The 23294-nt window shown below is 45.4% G+C and overlaps 1 protein-coding gene across 4 annotated transcripts in view; it reads right to left on the bottom strand.

Annotated features, from left to right (window-relative positions):
- Positions 1-23294, bottom strand: part of ADAM9 (ADAM metallopeptidase domain 9) — a 269190-nt gene that overhangs the window by 139742 nt on the left and 106154 nt on the right. For all 4 annotated transcript variants that reach the window (XM_056570919.1, XM_056570916.1, XM_056570915.1 and 1 more), the window contains exons 12-20: positions 22868-23001; positions 20362-20533; positions 17023-17115; positions 15883-16078; positions 15279-15384; positions 13541-13724; positions 13325-13405; positions 11681-11786; positions 6120-6255 (exon numbers count right to left, since the gene is read on the bottom strand). In XM_056570919.1, coding sequence (XP_056426894.1) covers positions 6120-6255; positions 11681-11786; positions 13325-13405; positions 13541-13724; positions 15279-15384; positions 15883-16078; positions 17023-17115; positions 20362-20533; positions 22868-23001 — 1208 coding nt within the window. The remainder of the gene's footprint in view (positions 1-6119; positions 6256-11680; positions 11787-13324; positions 13406-13540; positions 13725-15278; positions 15385-15882; positions 16079-17022; positions 17116-20361; positions 20534-22867; positions 23002-23294) is intronic.

Below are 23294 nucleotides of genomic sequence, written 5' to 3'. Positions count from 1 at the left end.
CTGGGGCTTTCTACCAATAAACTGGCTACTAGGGTCCATTGGCTACACGCTCTTATCCCTAGAACACAACAGATAAACCTTACCTAGGTTACTTTTTTGATTACGTGTGTTATTTTTAGCTCGTAAGAGCACCTACTGGCCGGGCAGGGCATCTTGCACACGTAAGAGAAAGAAGAGAACAGTTAGTGTACATAACAGTGGCAGGAATTGGAAAATGACATAGGCTACAATTCCTAAAGCATGTACTTGAGTGAGAGATATTTTTATTATTTGGTGTACTAAGTTTAAGTGAGGTAAGTACACTTGAGTGATTGGTTTGAGGTACTTTGTGTACAAAAGTATGTGAAAGGTCAGTCTTGGTATCTTAAGGGTAGTTTCCCTTGTGTAGACCTTTGAGATGGTGTTAGTGATGGATGAAAGAAATGTTACTCCCAGAGGAGCTGAGAGAGCCACCTACTAGCAACTACTACAACACCTATTTAAATTTTTTGTACTTTTGGTGTACACGTGCATACAGCAAAAATTTCGTGTACAATAACCATTTACATTAGCATAAACATTTATTAGACACTCCAACAGGGTTCAGGTGCATTCACCTGATAAGTGCAATTTAAGCAAAAGAATACTACATTACTATTGAGATATTTACACGTAAACAGACGTGCAAGGATCAGCAGTCCACCTGCACTAAGAGTCAGAGGTATTTACACATAAACAGGCGTGCAAGGATCAGCAGTCCACCTGCAATAAGAGTCCACAGATCACGGCTAGTGCTGTTTAGCCGGGCACACACTTACGAATCTCCTACAGCTAGGAGTCTCTTGGTCTAAGGACCAGGCACAAAAACTTAATGGTTACGGTCAGGGCCATGGCTCCCAATGAGTCTGCAGAGGGGGGCCTAACTTCTTCCGCCTCGGGCCCTGACTCAATGACTTTGATGGCTAACCTCTTGAAGGCGGGGAAAGCCATGTCGGGGTTCTGTGCTGCCAACATCCTAAGTTGGGCCTTATCCCACTTATTCTGTGCCCCATCTATGAAATGGTCCATCAACACCCTGTTACCTTGATCGGATGTAATACCATCTAGCTTTTGTACTGCTTCTAAAGCATTCTGTAGGGCTACTGCATAAGCCCGAAGAGTCTCGCCTGGCTTCTGACGACGCTCATACAGTCTTAGACGTACCTCAGAGGGGGAGTGAGACTCGAACAACTGATAGAGCCCCTCGAAGATTTTCTCTACTGTAGCCTAATCGGCCAGTGGCCAGGTGAGTACCTCCTCTAATGCAGGCCCTTGCAACTGCCCTGTAAGTAACTGCACCTGTTGATGGGGGTGGGGGGGGGGAGCATAAAAACCGAAGAGGCTGTATATCTTCTCCTTGAAGTCCCTCAATGTAAAAGGGTCACCATTGTAGTTTAAAAGGATGGAATTTCCCAGGAAGACTGGTGCGGCAGCAGATGTTCTTGAGATGAGTGCAACAGCTGGAGAGAAATCAGGTTGAACTTGTCCTTCTGGCTGTGCTGGTTCTGCGGAGGAAACTACCGGAGCACCACCATCTTGCTGAATAGGGGGTGCAGGTGCCGCAGGTGCTGAAACAGGCATTAGAGCAGGTTCTGGAGGTGAAGCAGGTCCTGGAAGCAGTATTGGTGCTGCCGGATCCAACATTTTGGTGAATGGATCTGGCCCTATAAATGAAGCTCGGGAACGTCGGTCCCTTTAAGAGACGCAGCTGTTCTTTAATCTGGAACTTGAGTGCGTAGATCTTGAATTTGAGAGCGCTGATCTGGAAATTGAGTGCGACGATCGGGAGCTGGAGTGAGTCCAGACAAGATCTTAACTTAGCGATCTGGTACTTCAGGGTTTTATACTGTGCTGGCTCCATAAAGCTTTCAGTCCTCTGCAACACTCTGCGTTTCTTTACTGTTCTGACTGTGTTTTTCTGTAGGTCTTCTGTTTGAGGCTCCGCCAAGATGGCCACTGCGGCTCCTGAGACCTCGGTGGGCGGAGTTTTAGGATCGCGCACGTGGGAAGGACCAGTGCTGCCTTTAACCCCTTGCGCTGCGAATTGCGGCTCCAATGTACTTTTCACCTCCCCCCTTACTTTTCGTGCGCACTTTTTGCATACAGTGCCAGAAACACAGTCCCGTAGCCTTGAAAGAGATTCACAATACATAAATAAAGTCCTTTACATAGGGGGAGTACACTTTGATTGGTGGAAACAGCTGTAGGCACACACCCGTATCCTGTTCGTAGGACGCCAAAAAGCTATGTGATAGCCTGGGGGGAGTAGGGTATATGGGGTGTAGCTGTGCGGTGACTAAAGGGTGTCTGGTTAACCCTTTCTATTCGTGAGGCCAGGATGAGGGCTCCTCTGTAATGTTTGTCCTACCGCCACCCTTCCCAAGAGCGATAGGGAGGTATAGAATAATGGAATGTCCACAACCGGAGAGTTTGCTGAAAACAGTTGGAACTTTACAGAAGATTTTATGCAAGCTTCATAACCGGAACAGTCTCTATACATGCAAAGTCTCTCGGAGATTGACAGTGGTTGGGACCTTAAGCGTTTTAGAGTCCTTAGACTGATATGCGCTGTTTCACTGGATTTAGGGGATTTAGTTGCGGTCCAGTAGTCACGCTAGCTTTAGTGGGGATTAGTTTAGAACTCACGGTTTAGTTTAGGCTGAGGCTGTTTCTGGCCTAGCGTGTCTTTGAAAGTTGCGCAGATCCGTCCTGCTAGTCCGGCATCCACGAGAGCAGCAACCCAAGAGAGCGATAATTGGCTACAGCTCCCTTATATGGGCAGGGGCTGGACTAGAGCTAATTGGTCCAATACTTCTGTCAATCACCTTCACAGAATTTTGGGTAGAATGTGACCTAAGGACCTCCAAAGGTCCTCTAACATACCATAGAGGAATCAACATAGTCACATGACCAAAGGTCCTGCGACGCTAGCAAGGTAAGTATACTATACATTATATTAAATACACATTATTAAATATGTACATAGAAACATTGTAGAGTTAGAATAGAAGGAGGCAACTAGATGCTGTCCCACCTGGGGGACCCTACCTGAATGTAGGAACTCTGACTTTGGGGACCACTACACAAGGTACGGTATGCAATACGGTACCGGGACACCACATTTTAGAGAAAAACATTTTTCACTCCCTGTCAGCAACATAAGGTTAAAAAGCTATACATCTGAAAATTTGGCACACCGGAGTGAGAATTTATTTCAAAGGGATACTTCACTGCTCCAGCGTCCGGACCTTTTTGTTCTGAATGCTGGGTGCGGACTGCGGGGGTCATTACGGTGAAGATCTCTGGTGCCGCCCGCCCTCCATTACTTGGTGATGTCACAATCACGTCCTCTCCTGATGTCACAAAATGCCCCCTGAATGCAGGTCTATGGGAGGGGGCGTAGCAGCTGCCACGCCCCTTCCCATAGACTTGCATTGAGAGGGGCGTGACGTGACGTCACTAGGGGCATAGCAGTGACGTCACAACCCCCGCAATCCGCACCCAGCATTCATAACAAAATGTTCCGGACGCTGGGGCAGTGGAGTACCCCTTTAAATGCTCTTAGTTCTACTGTTATCAATTTGCTGTAAAATAAGTGAACAGATAACTGAACAGAAAAAATTTTACATTTTCGGTTCCCAAAAGCCATTCCCCAGGCCAAAAAATAAAAAGAGCTGGAAGGAGAGCCACCACAGGGAGATTTCAGGGAAAAGTGCAGTGTGTGTGTACTGGGACCTGCCAGAGATTGTTAGATTATAGAAGAGAGAAAAAGAGAACATGCCAGTGCTAAGCAACCCCAAAACATCATTGAACCTCCACCATATTTCACTGTAGGTACTGTGTTCTTTTCTTTGTAGGCCTCATTCCATTTTCAGTAAACAGTAGAATGATGTGTTTTACCAAAAAGCTCTATCTTGGTCTCATCTGTCCACAAGATGTTTTCCCAGAAAGATTTTGACTTACCGTATATACTCGAGTATAAGCCGAGTTTTTCAGCACGATTTTTCGTGCTGAAAACACCCCCCTCGGCTTATACTCGAGTGAACTCCCCCCACCCCCAGTGGTCTTCAACCTGCGGACCTCCAGAGGTTTCAAAACTACAACTCCCAGCAAGCCCGGGCAGCCATCGGCTGTCCGGGCTTGCTGGGAGTTGTAGTTTTGAAACCTCCGGAGGTCCGCAGGTTGAAGACCACTGCGGCCTTCGACATCATCCAGCCCCCTCTCACCCCCCTTTAGTTCTGTATAGTACTCACCTCCGCTCGGCGCTGGTCCGGTCCTGCAGGGCTGTCCGGAGAGGAGGTGGTCCGGTGGGACAGTGGTTCCGGGCGGCTATCTTCACCGGGGAGGCCTCTTCTAAGCGCTTCGGGCCCGGCCTCAGAATAGTCACGTTGCCTTGACAACGACGCAGAGGTGCGTTCATTGCCAACGTACTTCTGCGTCATTGTCAAGGCAACGCCTCTATTCCGGGCCGGAATCGCGGAGAAGAGGCGCCCCCGGTGAAGATAGCCGCCCGGAACCACTATCCCACCGGACCACCTCCTCTCCGGACAGCCCTGCAGGACCGGACCAGCGCCGAGCGGAGGTGAGTACTCAGAACTAAAGGGGGTGAGAGGGGGCTGGATGATGTCGAAGGCCGCAGTGGTCTTCAACCTGCGGACCTCCGGAGGTTTCAAAACTACAACTCCCAGCAAGCCCGGACAGCCGATGGCTGCCCGGGCTTGCTGGGAGTTGTAGTTTTGAAACCTCTTGAGGTCCGCAGGTTGAAGACCACTGAGGGCGGATGATGAGAAGAGGATGATGAAGGGGGGGGGGGGTGTGGGATGATGACAAGAGGATGATGAAGGGGGGGGGTGGGATAATGAAGGGGTGTGTGGGATGATGAAGGGGGGTGTGTGGGATGATGACAAGGGGATGATGACAAGGGGATGATGAAGGGGGGATGTGTGGGGTGATGACAAGGGGATGATGACAAGGGGATGATGAAGGGGGGATGTGTGGGATGATGACAAGGGGATGATGAAGGGGGGATGTGTGGGATGATGACAAGGGGATGATGATGGGGGTCTGGATGATGACAGGGGGTGATGATGATGAGGATGTTAATGACGGGTCTGGATGATGACAGGGGGGGATGATGTATTTCCCACCCTAGGCTTATACTCGAGTCAATAACTTTTCCTGGGATTTTGGGTTGAAATTAGGGGTCTCGGCTTATACTCAGGTCGGCTTATACTCGAGTATATACGGTACTCAAGTTCATTTTGGCAAAATGTAGTCTTGCTTTTTTATGTCTCTGTCAGCAGTGGGGTCCTCCTGGGTCTCCTGCCATAGCGTTTCATTTCATTTAAATGTCGAACGATAGTTCGCACTGACACTGATGCTCCCTGAGCCTGCGGAACAGCTTGAATTTCTTTGGAACTTGTTTGAGGCTGATTATCTGGACTTTCCTGCATTGACATCAATTTTTCCCTTCCGTCCACGCCCAGGGAGATTAGCTACAGTGCCATGGGTTGCAAACTTCTTGATAATGTTGCGCACTGTGGACAAACGCAAATCTAGATCTCTGGAGATGGACTTATAACCTTGATATTGTTGATATTTTTCCACAATTTTGGTTCTCAAGTCCTCAGACAGTTCTCTTCTCCTCTTTCAGTTGTCCATGCTTAGTGAGGCACACACAGACGCACAATGCAAAGACCAAGGGAACTTCTCTCCTTTTTATCTGCTTTCAGGTGTGATTTTCATATTGCCCACACCTGTTACTTTCCCCAGGTGAGTTTAAAGGAGCATCACATGCTTGAAACTATCTTATTTTTCTACAATTTTGAATGGGTTCCAATAATTTTGTCCAGCCCATTTTTGGAGTTTGGTGACATTATGTCCAATTAGCTTTTTTTCCTCCCTTTTTTGGTTTAGTTCCAAAACACACAAAGGGAATAAACATGTGTATAGCAAAACATGTGTTACTGCAATCCTTTTCTGTGAGAAATACTTCATTTTCTAGAAAAATTTCAGGGGTGCCAACATTTGCGGCCATAACTGCAGGTCACTAATTGGGTCAGGACAATCTAAACTGGCTGTGAAGTTTTCTGGTCACTTACCCGTGTGATCTTCTTCTACCACAGAATTTCTTCTTCAGTTCGTTTCTTCGGAAAAACACAAATGCTCCAAGTGCCAAGAGAGGTAAGACCAACAAAAAGAAGATAAGCAGCCCATCCCTGAGAGAAGTGTCTTTATCTGTAGTGTCGAGAAACAAAGTGACAGCCGGGGATCAGGAATACGAACACGATAATTGTCTAAAATGTGCTGGGAAATATTGTTAGATGGGAAGAATAATGCTAGGCACCCTTTACGTTCGTGTGGACACCAATTTAGGAATATTCTCATATTGAAACTTATAAAGTATATAGGGGGAGATTTATCAAAACCTGTGCAAAGCAAAAGTTGCCCAGTTACCCATAGCAACCAATCAGATCGCTCCTTTCATTTTGCAGAGGCCTTGTTAAGAATGAAAGAAGCGATCTGATTGGTTGCTATGGGCAACTGGGCGACTTTTCCTCTGGACAGGTTTTGATAAATCATATCAAAACCCCAACATATGGGTTCAGTATCAGCCCGGGGGTGAGGAGCAGTACATAGAGCAGTGTAGTGGGTATTGGGGAAATTACTGATGCAGTAATTCCTAGTGTTAGAGCAGTATTTCCCAACCAGGGTGCCTCCAGCTGTTGCAAAACTACAACTACACGCATGCCCGGACAGCCTTCGGCTGTCCGGGCATGCTGGGAGTTGTAGTTTTGCAACAGCTGGAGGCACCCTGGTTGGGAAACACTGTGTTAGAGAATAGAATTCTAATGTTGTGTACTGTGTAAATGTTTTGACCAGAGGTGGGAAAAAATGATGCAAGGTTAGAATATTAAATAGAAGGCTGCATTCACACCACGTTTTTGCAATACAGTTCCCATATCAGGTTTTTGATGAAAAAACGGATTCCTCAAAACCGGACTAAACTGTATCAAAATGTGTGTACAAATTTTAACCCATATATGAATAAAAACCATTTGAAAAATGATGTCCGGTTGCATCCGTTTTTTAAAGAAAAAACGTATACGTTTTTAACTTTTCACTCCATTATGAATAAAGTTTTACTTGTTTGATTGAAATTCCAAGAAAGAAAGAACCGTATGGTTCTGTACGATTCCCATTGACTCCCATGTTAAAAAAAATATATTTTTTAAATACAGTTTAATACGGTTTTTCACCCTGACCAAAAACAGTGGTAGGCTACGGTTTTGGTTACAAGAAAAAAAAATGGACAAAACCGTACAAGATGCAAAATGGATGCAACCGGATGCATTGTTTGGCATACGGTTTTCAATGGAGAGTCAATGCATACGGTTTTCAATACGGTTCCGTACGGTTTTCAAATTGAAAACGTATACGGGAACTGTATTGCAAAAACGTGGTGTGGACCCAGCCTTAATAGTTTATTTTATCAATTAAAAAAATACAATGTGAATGAACTAAATAGAAATCTAAATCAACTCAATATTTGGTGTGACTGCCCTTCAAAACAGATTCAGTTCTTCTAGGTACACTTGCAAAGTCAGGGATTTTCTAGGATTATAGTCACTGTATGATATTATATAAAATATGTGATAATGACCATCATTTTCATTTGTAGATTGAAACACAGTTAACTGAAACAGAAACAGTTGAATTGGGCGAGGAACAGCCAAACTCTGCTAGAAAGATAAGGTTGTAAATTACAGTGTCATGTCACAAGTCAAACACCATGATAGAACCAAGCGCAGAGAAAGACAACAGGTAGTTAAGCTGCATCAGCAAGGTCTTTCCCAGACAAAGATTACAAAGCAGACTGGGGTTTAACTAAGCGCCGTTCAAACTCTTTTATGAAAAAGAACAAAGAAAGATATGAAAGACACATCATGCTTACATCAAAATGATGTTTTTTTTCAAGTCCTGTAACCTGAAGAAGGAGCCATCTGGGCTCCGAAAGCGCTTGTTGATTGGACAATAAATTTCTATATACTCTGCTTTGGAATTGATAGGATTTTTGCGCGATTGGAGTTTTTTCTTTTGAATATTCTTCCATCAAATTGAAAGATGTCCAGCATTGACTGTAACCGAAAGGAAGTTTGCTTGCTGAAAGTCTGGAGAGCGGTACAATAATGTGTCTGCAGGCCCCAGTGAAGCATGGTGAAGGTTCCTTGCAACATAGGGGCAACATTTCAGCCAAATGAGTTAGGGATTTGGTCAGGATTAAAGGAGTAATCCAGTATTGTAAAACTTATCCCCTATACTAAGGATAGGGATAAGTTTCAGATCACGGGGATCTGACCGCTGGGACCCTCTGCAATCTCCTGTATGGGGCTTCGGTTCTCCGGGCAGAGAACGTGTGTCAACCACCGCACAAAGCGCCCTCTCAATACAGCGCTATGGCAGAGCCAGAGATTGCCAAATGCAGCGCACCGGCTCTCCCATAAAGTTGTACTGAGGGGGGGGGGGGGGGGGTTTGGCCACAGCTTCGTGTGGTGGTCGACATGCCCCCTTACTACAGACTGTCGGGGCCCCACACGGGAGATCGCAGGGGGTTTGCAATCTGAAACGTATCTCCCTATCCTTAGGGGATACGTTTTCTTTTTCATACTGGCGATCTCCTTTAGGCCCCTTTTACACTGCCGGTATGCTTGGTAAAGTACGGTCGTCAAAAAGACGGTGTCACGATTCGGCTTCCAGGTAGTGGATCCTCTGTGTCAGCGAGGGATTGGCGTGGACCGTGCTAGTGGACCGGTTCTAAGAGGCTACTGGTTTTCACCAGAGCCCGCCGCAAAGCGGGATGGTCTTGCTGCGGCAGTAGCAACCAGGTCGTATCCACTAGCAACGGCTCTACCTCGCTGACTGCTGAGAAGGCGTGGGACAGAAGGACTAGGCAAAGGCAAGGTCAGACGTAGCAGAAGGTCGGGGGCAGGCGGCAAGGTTCGTAGTCAGGATGGGTAGCAGAAGTTCAGGTACACAGGCTTTGGACACACTAAACGCTTTCACTGGCACAAGGCAACAAGATCCGGCAAGGGAGTGCATGGGAGGAGATCAGATATAGCCAGGGAGCAGGTGGAAGCCAATTAAGCTAATTGGGCCAGGCACCAATCATTGGTGCACTGGCCCTTTAAGTCTCAGAGAGCTGGCGCGCGCGCGCCCTAGAGAGCGGAGCCGCGCGCGCCAGCACATGACAGCAGGGGACCGGGACGGGTAAGTGACCTGGGATGCGATTCGCGAGCGGGCGCGTCCCGCTGTGCGAATCGCATCCCCAACGGCCATGACAGTGCAGCGCTCCCGGTCAGCGGGACTGACCGGGGCGCTGCAGGGAGAAAGACGCCGTGAGCGCTCCGGGGAGGAGCGGGGACCCGGAGCGCTAGGCGTAACAGACGGTGCAAGCACAATTTTTTCTCCGGCTGTTCTTGATCCTAAAATAACGGACAGCCGGCAGTGTGAATGTAACCTAAATTGTGTCCTCAATGCTGACAAATACAGCTGGTTATTTATCCATCACGCAATATCACTGTCTTGCTCCAAATTTATTCTTGCATGCGCCATAGTGCCGCACTCCTACAGATGCATCCGATCGCTCCATTAGCATCTACAGGTCAGTGACGAGCTATCCGCACCCGGCGTCTGACGTCATCTTATGCACCACTTGCTCTGACTAGATGCCAGGTAAGACGCGCGCCTTAAAAAACATGCTGATGGATGTGATCAGTCATATCGCAGCATGTCACCAGCTCATCATGACCTGATCTTCTAAGCGTACCAGCCTATGGGGGTGTTAAGTATATCTGCTGCTGGGGTGCCATTACACTCCACTGGTGCTCTTTATACCTATTAATACCTTGGTTATATTTGGCCACATGTTTTCTTGGCTATATCCACTATTAGATATGTCAAGTTAGGCAGTTGTGTATCTATTTGTATTTAGTGGTAACTCCTATTATGCTGTTGTCACTGTGCCAGTGTACCCATCTGCAAGTACACTAACACTAAGTCACATACTGCCTTTACTCTGGCCAAGTAACACCCCCTTTGTTTATTGTGCTATTATTCTGTGGTGCTTGTACATGCCTCTGTATATAGACTGGTAATATTCATTGGTGATTCTATATATATCAGCTATTATACCATCTGCATGTACTGAAAAAACCAAGAACCCAGAGGGTCTGCTATCTAAATATATCTCTAAGACATTATGTATCCATCTATGTAATCAAATCATGCATTGTGGACATGTTGGAACTGAGTGAATATCATGGTTAATTATAGCATCGACGTGTATAAATCATAGCCTCAGTTCTGCATGGGCTATTATTTATTTTGTACTACTGTTGTATGTGTGTTCTACTCCATGCACTTATTGTGCATCCCATATTAGGGGTGTAATTAGGAGTAACTTGCCATTATTTAGTTTTGACATGCTGCGATTGAGGGGACACTTAGCTATCATAAGTGCCCTGTTTTAATGAGTGCTATCACCACCACTAGTATCTGTGTTTGTGCCACTGTTTTCCCTGATGATCTTGTTTTGATATGACAGGTGAAACGCGTCGGAGTTGGGTTTTTGTTTTATTGTTATGCACTATCGTGGTCACCACACACACATTTTTTCATTTTTTTGGAACCTCGGGTTGTGCAGCCCTATACCCTCTTTAATACTCTATTTTATTGTCTTTTCCCCTCACTTAGTGAGAGTAGGGAACGTCACCGTGGTTGAGGCCACCCTGTTAAGGAGGTGGGTCCCTAAAAAGGCAGGGAAAGAGGGATGGGCATTTTCATCATAGTGGGCACATACCCCTCCATCTCTCTCATTAAGTGCCTCATTGCTGGATAATTGCATGTATAACCTGTAATTTAAGACCTCATCCAATCTCTCCTAGCTACTTCATCTTAAGATGCTTGGTTATTTATCTTCATGTATGAAGGATTGGGTCTGCACACCCCCGGGCTCCCTAGCACTGTATTTATTTTGATATAGCACATATTAGTTCATTTGTTATCCCCTATGTGGTTTTAGTTTGTAGTACATTAAAAGTTACGTTTTAAATAAATCTCGTATTGATCATGAGGATGATTTCTCGGTGATTCTCCAAATTTATTCTGCAGCAGGACAATAACCCTAAACATACGACCAATGTCATAAGGAACTATTTTCAGTCCAAGAAGTGATGATATATCCCCCACAGAGCCCTGGCATCAACATCATGGCGTCTGTCAGGGATTATATGAGGAGCTGTTATTAGTTTTCCAAGATGTTTGGAACAACCTTCCTGCAGAGGGCGGTCCCACCAAATATTGGGGAAGATTTATCAAAACCTGTCCAGAGGAAAAGTTGCCCATAGCAACCAATCAGATCGCTTCTTTCATTTTGCAGAGGCCTTGTTAAAAATGAAAGAAGCGATCTGATTGGTTGCTAAGGGCAACTCAGCAACTTTTCCTCTGGACAGGTTTTGATAAATCTCCCCCTTTGAGTTTCGATTTTTCTTTTTTACTAATAGATACAAATAAACTATTAACACTTTTGCCCAGCACTGTAAGGAGATTGTTATTCACCACCAAGATGCCCAACCCCCTCCATCACTAGGTGCCATCATCCTACCATTGTACGTAGGCCCGCTGTCCACGCTTCCACCATAACCCTTGTCCTTGCAGTCTGGGTAGCCCCAGCCGTCATTACAGTGACAGTTCTTATTGCTGTTACACACCTATAAAACAAAAGTGGGACTGACATAGAGAATACTGTAATCGAAAGATTTGCGGAACTTCGTCCCAAATTAAAGCCAATATACTTCTATGGGATTACAAACTCCCATCCACACAAGCGCAAGCGGAAATTCAGAAGTGTGAATGGGAGTGCGGAGTGCCCTAGACGTCTATGGGCTTTAATTTGAGGCGGAATTCCGCAAGTGGAAATTCTACCGTGTGAATAGACAATCACTAGATAGATTGTGGGGCCCACCTCTGGGATTGGCATCTATCTATACAGAGCAGGGTTTCCAAGACAGGGGTCAGAGAAAACACAATAAATGACCATAATTGGAACACTTCTTTAAAGAGGTTATCTAGGATTATAAAAACATGATTTCTTCCAAAAACAGTGCCACTCTGGTCTTTGGGTTTGTGTGGTATTACAACTCTGCTCCATTCACTTCAATAAAACTTAGCTGCAATACCATACACAACCTGAGGACAGGGGTGGTGCAGTTTTTGGAAGAAATTAGCAATGTTTTTCTAATTCTGGATAGCTCCTTTAAAGGGGTACTCTGCCCCTAGACATCTTATCCCCTATCTAAAGGATAGGGGATAAGATGTCTGATCGCCGCTGGGGACCCCCACAATCTCTGCTGCGGCACCACAGACATCCGGCGATGTGGGGCAGAGGCTCGTGATGTCACGGTCACACCCGCTCTTGACATCACGTCAACGCCCACTCAATGCAAGTCTATGGGAGGGGGTGTGATGGCCACCACACCCCCTCCCATAGACTTGCATTGAGTGGGCGTGGCAGTGATGTCACAAGCCTCCGGCGCTGCACCAAATGCTCGAACGCCGGGTGCAGCAGTGAAAACGCAGGGGTCCCCAGCGTCGGCACCCTCACGATCAGACATCTTATCCCCTATCCTTTGGATAGGGGATAAAATGTCTAGGGGCAGAGTACCCCTTTAAATGTCTCATTCCCAAACCATGGTCACTAATACAATGCAGGTCCCAAAAGTTGTCAACAATGGTAAACTGTTCCTCACTGTACCCCAACCTTTGGTTCTCCAGCTATTGCAAAACTACTGTACAACTCCCATGATGGAAGCTGTAGCTTTGCAACAGGCGGAGAGCAACAGGTTGGGGAACACTCTTTCTCCTGATGATCTGGAGATTGGGGTGCCCTGCTAACCAATGAGAAAGTTACCATTTAAAAATTAATACATACAAGAGACCCTATGATTCTAAAGATTTGGGAGGGGGGGGGGGGGGTTCTGAGATTTCTCTTCCAATCTGGAGCTGATGACAAACCAGGTATATACAATTTTGGAAGAACCTTTAATCAAGAGGCCATTAGAAACACCTTTTCTCATCTTAACAACTGACATAGGGGGGACTGTAATGGGTCCACCACACACCCCTTGATATGTTTAACAATAAAGTAATTGGAGGACATACATACAAAAAAGTTAGTAATTGGCACAAGAACAGCAGAGAACTGACTTACGTAAGCAATACAAATGAAGCATAAAGATGCTATACTCACCCCATTACCGCCACATTTATTTTGTACATCACAGTCATAACCCATGTATGAAGCATCAACACACTGGAAGTCCCTACAGACCTAATAGAAAGATATAAGAATAATCCTTGACATGCATTTAAAAACCAAAAGGCTTTCCAGGAAATATTGTAGAAAACAATTATAAACAAGAAGAAAGTCCCAAACAACGATGGAAGAAGTTGTTGGAATCCTTACCTTGCCTTCTGCACACTTGGTGCCCTCATTGACCATAGCAGGATCAGGAACATCGGTACCAAGTTGGAAATCCACTCCCCAGCATGTGACACCTTGGACTGTGGTCTTAATAATGGATGGCTCGATGTCAAAGACAGGCATGACGTTTACATTTTCACACTGTAACTTTCCACACTGTGCATTTCTGGGGGGGGGGGGGGGGGGGGGGAAGAGTAGAAAAATATAGCAAAAAGCCAGAAAACATATCACTGCCTACTTAAAGGGAAAGTCTAGCGAGAACAAGCTTATCCCCTATCCACTGATAAGCAGCAGATCACGGGGGAACAGGACCTGGCTCTCACTGAGGAGTGCATTAAGGTAGATGGAACACGCTCCTTTAATTTTGATGGGAGCGCCCAAATGACTCGAGAACAGCACTCAGGCTTTTTCGCTGTTCCCATAGAAATGAACGGAGCCGGTGCTGTCTACCACACGCATTCCTTACTGAGAGCTGGGGTTCCAGTCCGGAGATCGTGGGGATCCCAGCTACTTGTCTCCTATCCTGTGAATAGTGGATAAGTTTGTTTTCGCTGGACAACCCCTGTAACTAACACAAATCAACTACTGCCATTTTTTAAATCAATGGTGACCATGTAAAATATGGTTTCCCGATGTCCTCCAGAGCAAGAGAATCCCTACATGATGCCCAAATCATTTTAAATGTCATTAAGGAAAACATAGGTCAGTAATAATGGACAGTAACAGAAGGTTGACTTTCCTGCTTGCTTTTACTGCAGTGGCCACTACTGGAGAAATGGAGTATTACATGAAGTCCCTAAAGTGAGTGAAGAAATGTTGTGGTTCTTTTTTTTTTTTGGGGGGGGGGGAATAGCCCCTTTAAAAAGCAATGTCTTTATTGGGGTTAGTTATTTTTTCTTACAGTAGAAATGCAATCGTATGCTATACATTTTGTATCTTTTCTATAAGGCTAGGGCTTCATGGCAGCTTTATTCACACTTTAAGGTTGCGCATAATGTTAGTGAATGGTGTTGCAGTTAACGTGCCACAAAGCATTGATTGTAACAGTCTCCAAGAACCCCCCATTGAAGCTACAGCTACATGGCGACTTTGGTCGCTTGACAAAGATTACGATGCTGCACTGATTCAGTGCATCTAACGAGTGTCATTGGGTCACATTGCAATTTGTAATAAAATATGACTGGAAAGCAACAATTGCAAAAAAAAAAAAAATCCATCTTAAAGCTTAGGGTCACACACAGCGCATCCACAGTGTATTTCATGCTGCGGATGCGCTCACTGCCGGCAGTCACAGATTGGGAGCTTACTTTGCAATCGCTCTGTGAGCGCTGGCGGTGCATCCGCAGCGTGAAGTACACTGCCGATGCGCTGTGTGTGTCCCTACCCTTAATGAATTTTCCGTCATAGGTTGCAAATCACATGCAACCTTGTCACCATTGACATCAAGTCGCATGTGACCTGCTTGCACCTTCTCTGTAATAAAGAGACTTGCAACAGCAAGTCGCAGGCAAGCTGCGTAAAATTACCAGGTCGCATGACCTGGATGCGATTTGCTGTGGGGTGACATCTATCCCCATGTAGCCCATTGGTTGCAAGTTAAGGGTCACATGTTTCCGCATAGCCCTAGCCTAAAAGTACATAGAAAAACACTGCTTTTAAAATAACTAAATAAATAACCAAATGTCAAATGTGACCTATAAAACAAAACCTTGTGCCTTACCGTGATTCACAGGACTTGTATGGGTTGCCCCAATGACCGCAGTGCCCGAATCGGTCACCTTTGGAGTTGACATTTTGGAAACAAATCGGAGCAGCCGCCTTGGCATCTACAACATACAATCACATGCACGTCATACAGTGGTATACATCACCCATAAGAGTCCATCTGGCCCACATTGGTCTATGGGCACATTCGGTGATCGCACGTAGAACATTTCCCCTACACATGCGCAGTGTGAATATAGCCCAGTAATACTAATTTTCTGTTTAGTGCACAACATTGTGGTACAGAGGATTGGTCATAGCTGTGATCTCTGTAATGTGCTCTACATTAGTGTTTCCCAACCAGGGTGCCACCAGCTGTTGCAAAACTGCAACTCCCAGCATTCCCGGACAAAGGCTGTCTGGGCATGCTGGGAGTTGTAGTTTTGCAACAGCTGGAGGCACACTGGCTGGGAAATACTGCACTACATAATGGTTTTACAACAAGACTAACTAAATTGTCTTTTCTGTAATATTACCTACTCTATGGACTCTAATGAATATGAATTCCAAATTCTGACAGATATGCAACAGATGTGCTACTCTGCAGGTCCAGCTCTTACTTGGTCCGAAAATAACTTGGCACTGGGCATCGTAAAACTGGCAGATGCCATTGTAGCAGTAGGATTGGCCACTTTGGCATGGGCTTCCGTTCTGAATAAATACATCCGGCTGGCAGTAAGGAGAAGAGCCATTGCAATATTCAGGGAGATCACATTCGTTGGACACAGCTCGGCACACGGTACCACCAGGGGAAAACTAGAAAAGAAATCAAGAAAGTTTTTTTTATTTTTACTAAAGACATTTATTTAACTAAGGGCTACTACAAATGTCACCGGAGCAATGTGGTCACCCATAGCTCCCCCTGGAGGTTTAAAGGGTTACTCCACTCCCCAGCGTCTGGAACATTGAGTGACTTCACGGCCTGCCCCCTCAATGAAAGTCTATGGTAAGGGGGCACGACGGCCGTCACGCCCTCCCATAGATTTGGATTGAGGCGGGCATGAACACGGAAGCCCGCACCCAGCGTTCGGAACTCAATGTTCAGGACGCTGGGAAGCGCAGCAACACCTACAGTGGTCTGCTGACTGTTTTAGGGTTGTTTTACCATATCTCATCAATGAGACCCTTCACCCTGGAAATCATTGGAGGTCACAGAGGGTAGTTGTTAGGGCAAGGGTGTCCAGCAGTTGCAAAACCACAATCGCCAGCATGCCCGGACAGCCGTTGGCTGTCCGTGCATGCTGGGGATTGTGGTTTTGCAACATCTGGAGGCATCCTGGTTGGGAAACACTGCCATAGACCTATAATTGTGTCACAGAACAGAGCTCCCTGAAAGCCAGGGAACAAAGCACGCTTCTCTTTACTCATTCCCATGATCTGTGAAGGTCTCAGCACTGAGATCCCGACAGATCAAAACTTTTGACATGTCTATATGTTGTGATCGTGGCCTGGCAGGCTCTGCTACTTTGCTTGCACAAGCGCTATCACAGAAATGCATGTGGCCGAGCAAGAATTCTCCCGCGCCAATGACAAGAAATATTGACCACAGTTTATAAGGAAGCATAGTATAGGGTGAAACCCTTCAAATAGAAAAGGATCATTAATACTCATATAATGCACTCAAGGCTTCCATATGGAACTCATATGTACACAGTGATATATGGAAGTGTATGAGATAATACACAAACTGCATCACTCACCCGGCAGTTTTGGCAGCAGGCACCATTTGCACACTCAGCTCCCGAGCGCAGCTTGCACGTCCCAAACTGGCAACAGGGATCCTTCTCACATTCCTAGAAGAACCCCCAAAATAAAGAAGTAATATTAATTCATGTAGATAACAGATACAAGCAGAGAAAGGTCAACTATTATAGGGGCACAGAGGGTTCTGTATTGTACAGCGTCAAACGTTATGTTAAAATGCCCATATACATAAAAGCTCATCATGAGTAGATGGGGGCAAAAGACCTGAAATCTGAAGAACCACCTTAAAGGGGTACTCCACTGGAAAACTTGTGCCAGAAAGTTAAACAGATTTGTAAATTAGACTAAAAAAAGGATATATAGTAAGCGCTGTACTTGTTTATAAAGAATATTGACTGGAATAAGTAACTGACCTGGATAATGGTTGAGTAGAACGTGTCAGTAGAACTGTCAGTTGCACATAAGGAAGCAGAATACAGGTAAATAGCTTCAGTGTTACTGTGGAGGCATGGCCATGGAAAATAAACACCCCACAACAACTGTGATGAGCAGTAAAGTACAGGTGGAATACAAAATAAGAAGCCACATTCACTGTAAATCACAGGGGGTCATTTATGCTATACGATGTCCCTGCAATAAAATCTACGTAGGACGTACTAAAAGACAATTAGGCACCCGAATCAGGGAACACATTTACAATATTCAGCGAACATATGAGGGTCATCCCCTATCCTCACACTATAAACTTATGCATCATCAATCCGTCAAAACTTCAAAATTCTTTGGACTAGAACTAGTAGCCCCCCCATTGGAGGGGTGGCAACTACATTTCACAATAATCCCGCAATGAAACAAAATGGATATTCAATCTAAATTCTCTAATTCCCCATGGCTTAAATGCTGAACTGGAATTATTTGCCTTTCTATAATACAATATAGATGTAGGAAAATAATCTGAACAGGAGCCGGTCAAGAAAGGGTTAATATCCGCAACATCAGCAACACACTGCTATAAGAATGAGCAACTCACCCACATGGCCAATCTTGACGAAGGAAGCCAACAGTCTTCCGAAACGCGTCGATAGGCTTTGTGGACCTTTGAGGACAACATAGTGACGTCACTAGTATGCAGCTCATTCAAACTTTAATCTCATAATCTCATAGCAGCGTGCACGCAGGTTGGTAGAAGTGCCACCGGTCGGGGCGCATTCCCACTGCCTCTCACGCTCCCTTAACCTGACCGGATCACCAGAGAAGAAGCTCTACTATAGGATCAATTAAAAACTTCACTTGCAATCTCTGGAGCACCAATATCCAGAGCTCACTCCATCGCGACCGGATGCAGCAGCTCCTCTGATCCACTCCACAGACCCACTCACTGACAGCTCCGTAACGCAGCGCGAGCCATCTAGCAGGTACGGGGCACAGTAGAAACAAAATAGCGAACGTTTCTCTCCATAGGCACTTTAGAAACATTGTTTCCTGATCGCCACATTGTGAACTTGTGATCGTAGTCGTATCATGCCGCACTACCACTGTTAACAAGACATAATTGCACTCTCTGACCGTGGGCCGTGTCACAGCTGTGTCCAAGATAACTCAATAGTTCACAGCGGACCAAATTATGGAAAAAAGCACTAATTAATAGCTAATCACACTTTCCTTCTGCTCCACAGTAACACTGAAGCTATTTACCTGTATTCTGCTTCCTTATGTGCAACTGACAGTTCTACTGACACGTTCTATTCAACCATTATCCAGGTCAGTTACTTATTCCAGTCAATATTCTTTATAAACAAGTACAGCGCTTACTATATATCTTTTTTTAGCCTTATCCATATCCTCAGTGCGGATCCACAGGAGAACGCACTAATAGTATAGCAGCAGTACTATCATAGATCAATCCCAGTCCCTCCAGCGCTGGTGATTAATATTTTTTGTCTAGATTTGTAAATTACTTCTATTAAAAAAAAAAAAAAAAAAAAAGATAATCCTTCCACTACTTATAATCTGCTGTATGCTCCACAAGAAGTTCTTTTCTTTTTGAATTTCCTTTCTGTCTGACCACAGTACTCTCTGCTGACACCTCTGTCCATTTTAGGAACTGTCCAGAGAAGGTGTAAATCCCCATAGCACACCTATCCTGCTCTGGACAGTTCCTAAAATGGACAGAGGTGTGGTCACACAGAAAGGGAATTCAAAAAGAAAAGAACTTCCGGTGGAGCATACAGCAGCTGATAAGTACTGGAAGGATTAAGATTTTTAAATAGAAGTAATTTACAAAAATTTTACTTTCTGGCACCAGCTGATTTAAAAAAAAATAGCAATTCACTGGAGTACCCCTTTAATGTCATATGGGGGGGGGGAAGCTAAAACCGGACGCTCCCGTATCCCTGCCGTATGCGGCCCATATGTAATGTATTTCAACAAGCCGACCAGAGGAAAACGCTGACTCCGGTCGGCTCATTTTTGCCCCATATGGGGTTTTTCCACTGGACCTAATACCGTGATCTCATTGAATTACATTACATAAGGGCCACATACGGCAGGGATACACACCACGTTTTTCAAATCCGTTAACCGTATACGGTTTTCCGCAAAACAAACGTATACGACCGTATCCGAAACCGTATGCATAGAGAATGCATTGTAAACCGTATTCCAAATGTTGTGTACGGTTCCATCCGTTTTGCCTCAGATACGGTTTTGCCGATTTTTCAACAGTAGGCAAAAACGCTGTCGACCAAGTTTTTGCCTCCTGTTGGAAAACCGTATGCGGTTCTTTTAACATTGTTGTCTATGAGAACTGTACACAGAATTTCAGAATACGGTTGCACACGGTTTTTCTAATCCGTTTTTGGAGTTGACACATGCGCAGAAGGAATTTCAATAGAACAATAGTAACTTTATTAAATTGCTGGAAAACTTATTCCAACAAAATAGCAAAACCGTTGGCAAAAACTGATTCAAACGGATAGAACCGTACGTACGTTTTGGAACCGTATACGGAGATAAACCGTATACGCTTTAATTTGGAGTCATACGGTTGTATACGGTTGCATACGGTTTTTGCCATATGTTCAGTGGAAAACCGCATACGGTAACCACATTTGAAAAACGTGGTGTGAACCCAGCCTAACCCAGCTCTGTTACATCTGCAACACTCAACTCAAAGTGAAACAGTCAAATTCTTCTATTTAACGCAACATATTTTTATTTAATTCAAATTATTTTTTTTCTATGAGGTCTTTTAATAACACTAAAAATTGTAGTTATGCTACTTGGCTGCTAGGGGCAGTATACTATTGGAATTTTTAGTTTATGGGCATACTGACCTTTTCATTTCCGCAGTCGCACTCCTCCCCTGGGTCCACCAATCTGTTCCCACAGAAGGGGGCGGTGTAGGACTCTTCTGGCCGGGGCACATTCAGGAGGCAGCGTCCACCATTGTTAAGTATTAACCTCTCAAAGTCATCTTCACTGCAGCTACTGAAGTTTTTAGAATCTCTATGGGGTGAGAAAGAGGGACGACTTAATATACAGAGGGTACATAAAGATAAAAAGTGCAACTTTTACCAGTTGCGCAAAACCCCCCAAAGTGACCGAGATCCACCTCTCCAACTCCACTATGGTCCAGGTCACATAACAGCTTTCGCTTTTAGGGCAGTGTTCCCCAATGTAGAACACAAAAAGAGAAACACAGCCGCACATCCACCATTTGTATTTTGACCTAATTGCTTCCCAGCATATTTTCAAAAACAAACAGGTTGTTAGTATACATTTTGATCATAAAGTACAAGCCCACTCGCCACGTCAAGGCCACCTCGTTAGAGTGGGTCCCTAACCTGACACTGGCGTAGCCCCCAGCGGCGACCACTGCCTTTGAGACCCCATGCCCAACGGGGGGGGGGGGGGGGGGGGGGAAGCGACCCAGTGGCCAGGCAGCCCCACTACTGCCCGACCAAGCCCCTGGCTCTGGGCCACTCCACCCTGCCGACAAAGCATCACAGAAACAATGGCCGCCACAGAGAACCACACCAGTATGAAACCTGCCATGTGCTCACTGCCGGAGGGCTGGGAGAATGGTAGGAGGAAACCCTTATGCAGTTTCCTGCTAATTAAAAATGCCTGGGCCGAATGAGTGGAGTGGAGTATTGGCTATGGGAGAAGGGAGAGACTACAAATGGGCAACACAAAAAGAGAAGCACAGCCGCACATCCACCATTTGTAATTTGATCTACTTGCTTCTCAGCATAATTTCAAAAACTAACAGGTTGTCAGTATACATTTTGTATAAAAAGTACAAGCCCACTCGCCACGTCAAGGCCACCTCGTTAGAGTGGGTCCCCAACCTGACACTGGCGTAGCCCCCGGCGGCGACCACTGCCTCCGACACCCCATGCCCAACGGGGGGAGTGAGCACATGGTAGGTTTCATACTGGTGTGGTTCTCTGTGACGGCCACTGTTTCTGTGATGCTTTGTCTGTGGGGTGGAGTGGCCCAGAGCCAGGGGCTTGGTCGGGCAGTAGTGGGGCTGCCTGGCCACTGGGTCGCTCCCCCCATTGGGCATGGGGTCTCGGAGGCAGTGGTTGCTCAACTATGAGCTGTCTGCAGAACAGTTTAGATGTTGAAGGAAATCAGGATAAAACTTCAGGAATGAGGCCCCACTCTGCCATCACTACCCTGAGCTAAAGGAGAGTAGTAGAGACGCCTACAGCTGCTATAACCTGTCACCATGGTAGATAGAGTGGTTTTCCCCATTGGAACAAACTCTTTGTTAAATAAGAACCTTAAACTGTTCACGGACGCTGCAGAGGTAACCCTAGGCTAGTGTTTCCCAACCAGGGTTCCTCCAGATGTTGCAAAACTACAACTCCCATCATGCCCCAACAGCCAAAGGCTGTCTGGGCATGAAGGAAGTTGTAGTTTTGGAACAGCTGGAGGTACCCTGGTTGGGAAACACTGGCCTAGGCAATAACAACTGACAGCAGTGGCTGGCATTACACATGCTGGCACTGTAAAGAAATACAATCTATATATATAAAACTCAATGTGTGTGTGTGTGTGTATGTATGTATGTATGCTCCAGCATCACATCCAAACCGCTAAAGATATTAACATGAAACTTGACCACATGTTACTTATATGTCAACAACAAACATAGGATAGGTAATTTCACCCTTACTCACCCCCATTTGCCAGGGGCGGGGTTTTTGTTAAAAGTCCCATAGAAGTCTATGGGAAATATAAGTTACTGCATAACTTCCAAACGGCTGGAGATATTTCGATAATACTTGGTCACATGTTACTTATATGTCCACTAAAAATATAGGATAGTTTATTTAACCCTTAACTACCCCCATTTGTGAGGGTCAGGGTTTTTGTTTAAAGTCCAATTTAAGTCTACAGGAAATGTATGTAGAGGACAGGATAAGAGGAGGGGATATGAGGTCAGGATATGAGGAATGGATATGAGGTCGAGATAGGAGGATGGGATAGGAGGTTGTGACATGAGGACGGGATAGGAGGTCTGGATAGGAGGACGGAATATGAGGTCGAGATATGAGGACAGGATATGAGGATGGGATATGGGGACGGGATATGGGGTTGGGATATGACAACAATATATGAGGATGGAATATGAAGTCAAAAGCTTCCTCCTTTGTTGATTTTCCTCCCCAACAAGGATTAGGAAGGAAAAAAAACGGGCAATGCCGGGTACTCAGCTAGTGTACTTATACAGAACACACTTATACAGGACACTTATATGGAATGCAGCCCCCCCCCCCTTTATTCAAACTCTGCATCAGTACCAATGGAGCTTCTTTTGCAGATACTTACGAGGCTCCGGAGTTCATGATGCAATACATGGTAGAGCAGGTACAGCCTCGGCCGTCATCATGGTGCATCCCCAGGTTGTGTCCCAGTTCGTGAGCTATAATTTCAATAAAAGAAGGCACATTCCGATGTGAGAACTAAATAAAAGAAAAAAAAATACATTACTCATTATAGAAGAAACTGCAAGACTTAAAATCATTAGGGTCCATGCATTCTATAGAATATCAGTCCAGAGATATTCCGGGTGAGCACTACGGTGCTGCCTTAATTAGTTGGCACTATGACATGCACCGTGTCCATTGACGCCAATAAAAATAAGAAGAGAGAGGAGGGAGAGACAGACAGGAGGCGCAACCTGTGCCGTTATTCCGATAGGAATCAATGGATATAATGCATACAAGGCTGTGCTCACCTGGTGATGTTGTACGCA

This window comes from Hyla sarda, chromosome 4, assembly GCF_029499605.1.
Source record: "Hyla sarda isolate aHylSar1 chromosome 4, aHylSar1.hap1, whole genome shotgun sequence".
In the NCBI taxonomy this organism is placed as follows: Eukaryota; Metazoa; Chordata; class Amphibia; order Anura; family Hylidae; genus Hyla; species Hyla sarda.
The sequence above is the reverse complement of the archived record's forward strand: the minus strand, read 5'-3'. Positions and strand labels throughout refer to the sequence as shown.